Source organism: Sphaerodactylus townsendi, linkage group LG09, assembly GCF_021028975.2.
Source record: "Sphaerodactylus townsendi isolate TG3544 linkage group LG09, MPM_Stown_v2.3, whole genome shotgun sequence".
Taxonomy (NCBI): domain Eukaryota; kingdom Metazoa; phylum Chordata; class Lepidosauria; order Squamata; family Sphaerodactylidae; genus Sphaerodactylus; species Sphaerodactylus townsendi.
In genome coordinates this window covers 19,463,668-19,474,921 of record NC_059433.1, presented here as the reverse complement: position 1 = coordinate 19,474,921, position 11,254 = coordinate 19,463,668, and the positions used below count along the sequence as shown (strand labels likewise).

Here is an 11,254-nt window from a genome sequence, read left to right as displayed (position 1 = left end):
CGTTCATGCGAAAGGCGGTCCCGAAGCGTGGAAATGCGGGTCGTCCAATTAAGTCAGGTACACCGACCTGGCCGCTTCCACCTCCGTGCGGAAACGGCCTCAGTGTTTTCTAGAAACTTTTTTGAATTCATGAAACAAACCAAAGGGATCGGAAACAAAGATACCTGCAAACTCACCTGCTTAAAAAAAAGGGGGACAGATTAATCTGATGCGTAATTACAACTACTAGTTTTTTTTATTTTCACTTGTTTTTTTGGGGGGGGGTTCTTTAAAAGCATGAAGAACTACAGACTTTCTGTGGTCTAACTTCACTATATAGTACATTAATGATTTCCAACCTAAAATTAACATTTTACCATATTAAAGTTGTTGTTTTTGACCAGCTGAAGCATAAAAAGGAATGCAATGAAGCATGTGACGAAGTATATCATGCAGAGTTTTGGCTTTGTGTATGCAGCGAAACAGCCAATGGCCTGAATGGAGTCATTTTTTTAAATCTGTGTGTGTTCTCATGACATCGCTGTAGAACATATATGTGAATAAAGGCAAACTGTGGATGTTTTAAGGATTATCAGGTTGCCTACAAAAAAGTGTGCCGGACTGTACAGAGTAGCAGACACCTGTAACCATGGCAAAAGAAACATGAATGCCATTCTCAAACGTGACTGTGTATATTGGTGTGCATGTTTTTTTCCTACACAGAGAAGATCTCTATGGAGGAAAAGCAGTGTGTTTAACACAGCCTATAGCTTCGGGCCCACAAAAGTAACCTATTGAAGGCCTATAATTGTAGTATAAACTAGTGCTACTTCAGGTTCTTTATGCTGCTGTTTCTTCAGGCTGAAGTTCTTTGGAGATTGTTGTCTATGATTTCTGGTTGGCATCAACAAGTTAACCCATAATCTCTGTAGGATCAGTAACCAGCTTGGATCCATCCCACGACGTTTTGAACTGTTCAGGAACGGGAAATTCTTTCTGTTTAAAGGCAAGATTGAGAGCGTTAAGAGGTAGCTATATTGAGAAAACTGATGCAGTCCAGCTAATACAGCTTGTATAACACAGGCACACCTGAATTATAAATAACTAAGACAGTCTCTTCATGGAGAAACCAGTGGTGGGATCCAAAATTTTTAATAACAGGTTCCCATGGTGGTGGGATTCAAACTGTAGCATAACGCCAATGGGGCTGGGCGGGCACGGTGGGGGCGTGGCCGGGCATTCCGGGGGCAGGGCTGTGGCAAGGATGCAGCCGCTGCACCGGTCCTTGGGCGGGAAACGAATGCACACAGGCACAGGCTGCCACGCATGCCGGTGCACCTCCTGCTAGACTGCTTCAAGTTCTACACGCTACAGCTGTGAGGAGGGCGTAACTAAGGCAAAAATCACATGGCAAAATCACCAATTAGTAACCCCCTTTCGGCACACACAAATAATTAGTAACCTACTCTCGGGAACCTGTGAGAACCTGCTGGATCCCACCTCTGGGAGAAACCATATAATATTTGCATATTATCTTGGATAGAAAGTAGCTCAAATATTTCACTGTTATTAGACAAGCTTCCTCTTAATTTTGCAGAAGTTGGCTTCCGAGGGCAGAAATGGCTGTGTTTAGCATTTCCCCCTTATTTCTTGCCATTTTTCTCCCTTATTCTTTTTACTCTTTAGGAAACTCCTCTCATTTTCATTTCCTTACTCCTATATGCATGGGAAATGGCTATGCTCAGCACCTATCCTTGCATAAATAGATTGCTGAATTTGCTCACTAGTTGAAGCAAAGGGTTGTATGTCTCATTATTTACTTTATATGATTAATTTTAGATTGAGACGTGCATTCTCTTTAGCAAGATTCAATATTTTGCCATCTGCTCTACTCGAGGGTCGATTCCAAAAAATACCAAAGATCGAAAGATTATGCCCTTGCAACAGCATACAAGTAGAAACACTAGAGCATATCATGTTTCACTGTCCAAATAGGGAATGCTTAAGGTATAAGTATCAACCATTGTTTACATCTTTTAATGTAGATATGACAGATGATCCAAAGGGATGAAAGTATTTCCTGGATGGATCAAATCAGGATTTTTCTGAATTAGTTGCCAAGTTTCTGTTGGATATTATTGGCACATCTGCTAAGGGAGATTTTTATATTAAATGATGGTTATTTGAGTTGTAACTATGTTATTCTGGTTGTAAAACGTTTTTGGTTACAAATTGTTTTACTGTATGATTCCAATAAAGGCTTTGTGTGTGTGTGTGATTGCTGAATTAAGGTATACCCTTTTACAAAGTGGATTATTTCAAATAATGACAGCAGTTTCATCTTCTTGGGCAGGATCCTGTGAACCCTACAAAAGCAGATCTTCCCCTTACCCAGTCAACAATGATAAGGTAATGACAGTATTCAAGAGATTTTGTAGACAAAAATTCCGGGGGGGGGGGGGGGGCACTAAATATGTGTACATGTTCTTAAGCATGTCTAAAGTAGCACTTTAGATCTCAGCCTCTGAAAGAAACAGACAACTCCCTTATTATTCTGTGCTGTTAGAATCTGAGGAAAGAATATGAATGAATTCCCAGATCCATTTTTTAAATTTTACAAACAGAAAATGGTGTATCGGGACTTTGTTCTGTTTTCTTTAGGATCTTTCGCCGGCTTTTCATGCTACTGATATATTCTTTTTTTCCTCTTCATGATTTCTTTGATCTTGTTGATTTTGTTCTTATGCTTTAATTTTTCTTGTGTTGGAATTCTCAGGGTTCTGGTTTTGCTCTTTCTCTTTTTTTATTTCCTGTAGGCTCCTGTAATTGTTCCTTTACTGCCACCCATCACTTGCATACTGGCAAGTGCTGACTTTCCTTCTTTAGCTGGTATCTCTGCCCATCTATAAGGTGTCCTTTAATTTTTACTTTGACCTTCCTGTTTTGTTTCTGTTGCTTCACCTTCCTCTATTTTTTGGGATTTCTACTTGGTTCATTACTTGGGAATTATCTTTTGACTGTGATCTCTCTTTTCCTTTCCTCTTAAATATCTTAAATCAAGCAATCTTCGGGTAATGTTATGCCAGTATCTAGTGTCCCAATATTGCTGGCATAGCACAATCATGATTATATACACTACTTATGTTCTTGTACCCTTGCTCTCACCCTGCTTCTGCTACAGTGCTGAATCTGCCCTTAGTACTGCAAAGTGCATGGAAAAGAGAAATAATGCATGATTCCCATATGCATCTTGTCACCTGGCATCAGAGAACGTAAAAATATTGCACTTACATAATCACCGTCTTGAGGGATCAGGATGTTCATTTCAGAGGACTTAGCACTTACAATCTCACAGTCTAGTGATTCTTCACTGAGGTATATATGGCAGCCTTCAGTCTTATTAATTGAAATGGTTGGCACTTTCCCTAGTACCTACAGGACATCAGAACAAGTTTATAACAAATAAAAATGTGCACATTAAAGAAGGTATTAACACCACAAACAAATTTCTCTCCCCCTCCCATCGGTTGACTAATGTTGCAGTTTCTGTAGGTATTGCCAGTCTGCCAGGAACTTTTTGACAAATGGCGCTGTATTTTTGATAAAACGGTGTCACTTCTTTTTTATAAAGCACTGATGTCAAGCACACAGGCACGTGGCAAAGAAAAACAGGCCATGTTCGTTTTGCCAGGATCCAGTGCTCATACGACCTAGTTTAGAGCAACCCCCGTCATCTGTCCAGATATAGCTATTAGCAATCTCGCCTGTCAGTCTCTGAAACCGGAGTATTGCAAAGTGACTTCCCAGAAAACAAGAACAGCCAACTCTTTTCAACAATTCCACCAATGTAAGGAAGGGGCTTTAAAAACAGAGCGGCTGAGTCACTGTTTGTCAGGATCAATGCTCATTCCTTCTTCTCTTACCTTCCTTCTCTGTGAAAGAACAGAGGTTGGGCAAGGTTATAACGAGCAGCAAATTTATTTATTTTTACTTATTTTTGGGCTTTATTGGCTGCCCTCCCTCGAAGGACTCGGGGTGTATGCCCGTGTATATTTAATATGAGAAGGATGATGAGCACATAGTGTTGACCTGTGCATTGCTCCAAAGTTTAAACTAGGAGACTCTGCAGCGTGGGCAGCAATTTCTTTCTTGGGAACTGATGTGGGGGAGGGTGAAGGAGTGAATGCCAACACGTTATAGACGCGCTGCTTCCCTTCCAACCCAGCAAGGTTCTTTGACATCATGAAAGAAACACAGCTTTTTTGTGACATAAAAATGCAACTGAAGAATTTACTTAATAGTATTTAATCTTTAAGTAACACTTCCTCACCAATCGCCAAACATTATCTCAGTAATTATTACAACAGTCCTGTAAGGGAGACCAGCATTATTGCTCGCCTATTACAGATTGAGGGATGCAGCTGGGAGATGACAGGTGAGTAAGGTTTGGTCTGAGGAACTCCCGTTAATTTTATTTATTTATGTTTATTTGGGGGGCTTGCAGGCTGCCCTTCCCTGCAGAGTGGGCTCAGCGCAGCTTACGACAATAAAACCACAATACTAAAATTGCTAATGAACACTACTTCACATTACTCTTTACATAGAGTCTACACTTTGTTTGTGGCATGTGATTCTGGGGATAGTGACCCAATAAAGCTGACTTTGGCAAACATGCTCTTAGGTGTAGTGGACAATAATGATTCCTCAACTAGGGACTCAATGATTCTTGCTAGGTCTGAGCGCCTTTTTTATAATTTGGTTCTCAGTTTTCAGACTGCATGTGGAACACACTTTTCTTGTTTAGATTTTTATCTTTTGTATCAGTGTTCTGAATGAATGTTTACCTGTATCTGAATATCCTTGGAATTGATCACTTCAACAATACCCACAACGTTGTCGAACACAAGGCCAAACTTTTTGCAGTTGTCTGGGAGGAAAGTTGTTTATTAATCAATAACGTAACTTTTTCAATTACATTGTTTGCCACTTAAGAAAGCATGCATCAATGAATCTGGCTAAACAGGATAATTTTCATTTACTTATTTGGAGCATTTCAAAAAATCTACACTGCAGCATAGAATAAAATCAAGAACAAGGAAAGTAACGTATAATAAACCGAAAAGAGAAAAATGAACAAAATAAAAGACTATTTTAAAATCCAGATGAAATCCAATAAGCATCAATAATAGAAACATCAGAAGCATCAATCAATGCTTAAAAACTAAAAATGTTTATAACTTAACTTGGCACCTAAACGCAATTAAAGATAAAGGTCCTGTGCTTATTACTGACTCATGGGGTAATATCACATTATGACATTTACTAGGCAGATTATGTTTATGGGGTGGTTTGCCGTTGCCTTCTCCAGTTATCTATACTTTATCCCTCTTCAAGAACAACATAAGAAAGAGCCTGCTGGATCAGACCAGAGTCCATCTAGTCCAGCACTCTGCTACTCGCAGTGGCCCACCAAGTGCCTTTGGGAGCTCTCATGCAGGATGTGAAAGCAGTGGCCTTCTGCTGCTGCTGCTGCTGCTGCTGCACCCGAGCACCTGGTCTGCTAAGGCATTTGCAATCTCAGGTCAAGGAGGATCAAGATTGGGAGCCATAGATCGACTTCTTCTCCATAAATCGGTCCAAGCCCCCTTTAAAGCTATCCAGGTTAGTGGCCATCACCACCTCCTTCACAAAGGTTCATATTTTTATCCTTAAGATATTTTGATAGCAGTACAGATTGCACTTCAAAACATATAACTTGTCAGCATCTTTGCTGAATTTAGACTCAGGTCCTTAGGAGGAAATGTACTTACCAATTATAATGGAATTAACTTTTCCTTTTATCTGTAATGTAGATTTGTCACACTTGAAAATATAAGCAACTTGCTTGAGTTCGGTGTCAGTAATTAAAAGGTCATTCTTGTTTTCCTGATATTCCTGTTTTTTTTAAAAAAAATGACAAATAATGACAAACTAGCCAATACATTAATTACTCAGTACAATATAAAATCTTTTTTGGCATAACAGAGTAAAATACAGATGGACACAGGCCCTTTCCCCACTTAGCTCAAGCCCCGCGCTACTCTTTACTCCAAGTAGCCGCCACGGGGTCCCCAGAAACACTCTCAGCACTACAGGAAGCGGCTGACAGCGCAGCCAAACCCTTGACAGCTGCAGCTCTCGCGCCCCCCTCGAAAGCCTGGCGCGGTATCCCTGGCCGCTCCTCAAAGAAACTTCATGCGCTTTGATGGCTCCATCAAGAGATGCCGCAGCTGAGCCTTTAAAGCTTTAACTGCCAGCAAAGAGGAGTGAGGTCAAAGATGCAGTAAAGTGGGGAAAGGGCCACAGATACAAAGTACAAGATTTAGGGAGGATTATGGTTGCTATCTATATCTAGTTGTGGTGTCGAAAATTCCAGTTTGTTTACAGAAGCAGTTTGGTAGCATAGCATAAACATTGTCATAGAGATAATATTTTGGGTGTTCAGTTATGACATAGGGAGAATTATGATTAGAAGAATAGACCAATGTACACTAGGTTCTATGTCCCATAGGGGTTCCTCCACTGGACAGCATATTTACTAAGAGGAGTGTAACCTTCCCTGCATTCTGTCCACGATAATATGAGATGCTTAAAAAGTACAACAATAAACTCCCAAGAGCCATACTTTGAAAAAAGCAAGAGTACCAAAGATGGAAATAAGCAATAGACCACATTTGATTTATTTATCATATTTGTTTCACAAAATTATTTAAAAATTATATTAAATTCAGATTCTAATTCAATGACCTTTGTTGCAGATATTTATGTTGAATATGATTGTAACAAGGAGAGAGTATTGCCTGTGGTGTCAATTTCTGCTAGTGTCATGGCCTGCAACAAACAATGGGCTGTTTTCCCTAGGATTACAGGATCATTCCCATTCAGTAATTTAACTATGCAGACTTTGGGAGGGGCTTTGCTCATAATCGATGTTAATAGGGCTTCCCTCAGTAGTTTATATTTAGGACAGTGACATATGATATTAATTACTCGCTGGCCATGATGAATTAGCAATACTTCTCATCGAAAAGATCACCAAAAAACTGAGGAATATTTAACCTGCAGTTCTACCATCAAAATTTCATATTGCAAGTGGTTAGAGTCAAAGTTGTGCTTTAATAATGGACAATAGGCTAAAGGTCGCAGAATCTGTAATTTGTTTGGCTCTAATCTAGTTTCAAGAATGTTTCTTTTGAGCTTTTGAAGTTCAATTATTTGAAAATATTAACAAGAAAACCATGTTCAGATATTAATTCTCTATTTATGATGGTGCCCAGTTAAAGAAACCATCAATGGACAGGCACACGGACCAGATGAACTTTGCATGTACTGAAAAGCTAGCCTTAGGCCACAACATCTGAATTTTATACTGACAGCATGATTTCGTTTCAAAGTTCATTCATTTTTAAACTTCCCAATGATGCTTGTTGCAATTGTAAACATTCTTCCCAAAAAGTCACAGTATCATTTTCATTACAATACATTATGTCTATATCAACTATACCAGAATGCATGATAAACCAAAAGATCAGACCTGCATCTCGTTCCTATTCCTGATTAGGGCCCTGCTTGTTCTCGTATAAATTTACTCCCAATGAAATATAATGGTGTTTCATGCAGATCAGCTGTACCTGCTCTCAATGATATTTGCTCAAAGGAAAAACCAGTTGTCTGTCACTTGAACCTCAAAGGTTGCATTCACCTTGAGAATATACATTTGCAGTGAGTTGCTTTAGTGCACCGTTTTGTCTGGCATATTGCCATGCCTAACGAAAAGTCTATTTAGTCCAGAAAAGGGCTGGCAATGTGTTCTTCGTCATGTTATTTACAGGGGAGCCGAACTTACCACTCTCCACTTCTTTCCCTCAAGTTCTAGCACAGGACAGTGACTCTGTTGAGGAGGTGTATTGGGAGCAGCTGGATTTGAAGTATGGTTTCTTGTCGGAGAGCGAACTTGTGTTCCTTGGGCGCGAAGCCTGGGATTTTTATGAGTCTTCTGGTCGTCAGAGACATGGCGAAGTCCTAACAAAACCACGAGCAGCCACACAGACGCCCAAAATCAAGAGAACAGCCATGTTAATCTTTTAACAGTAAAACCAAAAAGACGTCTTATGTCATCTTGAAAATAAACAGATTTTTCCTAGCCATTTCATGCAGGATTGGGGCGAAGACAGTATATATTTTATCACCTTATGAGTGTGTGTTCTTCTTTCCCAGAAATGATGGAATGCCCTCCCTGACTGCTTTCAGAAACCAGGAAAGGCAAGGGTTGTGCGTGCTAAATATTCGTATCACATCTGCAAGAATCTCGTCAATGTTCTCCGATTGCATAAACTAAAAAGTACTAATCAAAAATCAGAATCATCACCTCTACTGTATCTAATGTCACATCTTAAGCTGGAGTGGGTGAAAGTGATTTCATCTGCAAAACGTTCATCAAATTAGTCATAGAAGGCAATCAGGATTCTCTCCCTAACTTCACTTCTTACAGGCCAGACTGAAGCAAATAATCTTCCTGAAGGCTAAAGTGAAGCACACCGCAAGCAGACCTGAAAAAATCAAAGTGCCTCTAAACAGACCCAATGGCGGTGTGAAGTGCCCTATATACTCATGTATAAGCCGACCTGAATATAAGTCAAGGCACCTAATTTTACCACAAAAAACTGGGAAACTTATTGACTCGAGTATAAGTCTAGGGTGGGAAATGCACTAGCTACTGATAAATTTCAAAAATACAATAGATACCAATAACATTCATGAAGGTATCTCACTGGTTGTAAGAAAAGTGGACTAAAAGCAATCTTCATGATCAGAGGATGAACCGGATGAACAGGCTGCTTCATGCCAAAGACTGTGAGTACTCACAAGGCCTCCCTCGAAAATGGCTCACTAGAATTTTAAAAATGTCATTAAGCAAGGTAGTTTTTAAAGGAAGCAGATACTGTTTGCTAGCACCACTCTAATTGCAAAGACTGTGGCTTTATCAAAGCTGGAGGATTTACAAGCCTAGCTTTACGTAAAAACACAAAAGGGAATGGTGAGTGAATTTAATACTCAAAAGAGTTGGATGCAGGCAAAAGGAAATGCTTCTGCCACAGCTGGTGTGATCTCCTTTTCTCCATTGCCACAGCTACAGCCCAGCTGACCCAATACTTGGAATTATCGTATATACTCTAGTATAAGCCAAGGGAGGCTTTTTCAGCATTAAAAATGTGCTTAAAAAGTCGACTTATACTCGAGTATATACGGTAAGATTTCTTCAGGTCACCACAGCCATGGGGTATAGGCCCGTGGTGGTGAACCTTTGGCACTCCAGATGTTATGGACTACAATTCCCATCAGCCCCTGCCAGCATGGTCAATTGGCCATGCTGCCAGGGGCTGATGGGAATTGTAGTACATAACATCTGGAGTGCCAAAGGTTCGCCACCACGGGTATAGGCTCTAAATAGGTAGTTAACTGTAATTGAGCAGGTTCTGCCCAGATGCTGGAGAATCACTGTTTTAGATTATCACTGTGAGTGTGTGGATTATGCTTCTGGTGCACTTAGTTGAAGTTAGGCAAAGTATCCAGAGAAGTAAGGATGTCTGATCTGAGAAAGAAAATAACAAAGCCTATGATCATAAGCCTAAACAAATGAAAAATAAATAACCCGATTTTAACAAAAACCTTCTAATATGATTAAGAATTTCATGTAAGCTTATCTGAACATTGAGTGAGAAACACGAATGAATTTTAGACATCTTCTGTTTTACACATTTTGTCATAGATTAGTATGGGAGTTAATGGCCATTAACACACTTGTGGTCTCCTTCACATTGAGCTTACATTCCCTTCAGGTTTGATTCTCGGTTGTGCATGTTTCCCTCTTTGAAACTCGTCGTGCTGTCAGATCCAAGAATCCCTGAGGTTTCGAAAAGCTGTTAAAGTGTGACTTTTTCTCTCCCTTTGCAGGGACAGCAAAGGAGATCAGGTTAAAATTTCTTCAGGTTTTATCACTCCTCCCTGCTTTCCCCTGCAGTTTCTCCCACTCTTCAAGCCACTATTTCAAAATTATCAGAAGGGCTTTCTTTTTTAAAAATTTTTTAATGCTGAAGATCTATTGCTCCAGTGATAGACCTTGTGAAATTGACATGAAATTGAAATGGTATAGCAAAGTAACCCTAGACCAGCCATTCTCAACCAGGGTACCGTGGTACCCTGCGGTGCCGTGAGCATGTCCCAGGGGTACTGCGGCAACACTACCGCCCCTCATTTTTGTGGTGTCTCCCACCAGCGCCAGCAAGGACATGGAGCTGGCCCATGGGGCAGGGCCTGCCACAAAGTCAGCAGCCACCACCACCCCCAGTGCTTCCCTTCACCCTGGGAGGGGAAGGTGGGGGTGTGGCAAGCAGGGGCAATGGGAGGGGAAGGTGGAGGGTGGCGGCAGGGGTACCGTGAGATATGAAGAGTGAGGTCAAGGGTACCCTGACCTCGAAAAGGTTGGGAAACACTGCCCTAGACCAAAGATGGCACAAAAAAAGGTGGCAGGCAACCTCTCCAAATGGAGACTGCATGGAAACAACAAGGAAGTGGTGGGCAGGCAAAATCGCAGATCTGCTGGGCTAGGGACACTTCGCAGGAAGTAAATTCTAGGTGTAAACAAAAGACCGTAAAACCCCCCACAGTGAAGCAAACAGCTATGAGATAAATACTGCATGCATAAATGGTCAATATATATATATATCTCTTCACACCTTTAGTGATTGCTTCTCCTTGGTTCAACTGGGCAAACAGGGCTGAGCGAGTTGTGGTGGTATCATCTTTTGCCTTTTCAGTGTCAAAGACAGGAGGCGGCCCCGGTGGTGGAGGAGGAGGGGGTGGAGGAGGGGGTGGAGGAGGAGGACCTTGGCTGCTTACTCGGGTAGATAGCAGAGAGGCTGCTGAGGCAAGTGGGCCCTGTGAGAGAGACGGGGAAGGGGGCATAGAAACAATGTCACAAATGCATGTGTGCTTCATACATTTAAAAGACAGCTTCCACCTTATGCTGTACAGGACACAATTTAAACTAGATCAAAGATTTCCCATTGATAAAAATGTAACAGTAAAACAGATCTGCACATGCGATGGAAGTGCCCGGAGAAAAATGGTCATGGGGGTGCTGTTTTATATACTTGAGTGTGTGTATAGTGCCATCTAGTCACAATTGACTTATGGCGACAGCAGCAAGGGGCTTTCAAGGCAAGTGAGAAGCAGC

At 41.0% G+C, this 11,254-nt stretch overlaps 1 protein-coding gene across 1 annotated transcript in view; it reads right to left on the bottom strand.

Moving 5' to 3' along the window:
• Positions 1–99: 99 nt before the first annotated feature.
• CAP2 (cyclase associated actin cytoskeleton regulatory protein 2) overlaps positions 100–11,254 on the bottom strand; it is a 57,120-nt gene continuing 45,965 nt past the window's right edge. Inside the window, exons 8-13 of the mRNA XM_048507797.1 lie at positions 10,755–10,956; positions 7,865–8,040; positions 5,790–5,913; positions 4,824–4,906; positions 3,271–3,411; positions 100–975 (exon numbers count right to left, since the gene is read on the bottom strand). Of these exons, the coding sequence (XP_048363754.1) occupies positions 892–975; positions 3,271–3,411; positions 4,824–4,906; positions 5,790–5,913; positions 7,865–8,040; positions 10,755–10,956 (810 nt within the window). The 3' untranslated portion in view covers positions 100–891. The remainder of the gene's footprint in view (positions 976–3,270; positions 3,412–4,823; positions 4,907–5,789; positions 5,914–7,864; positions 8,041–10,754; positions 10,957–11,254) is intronic.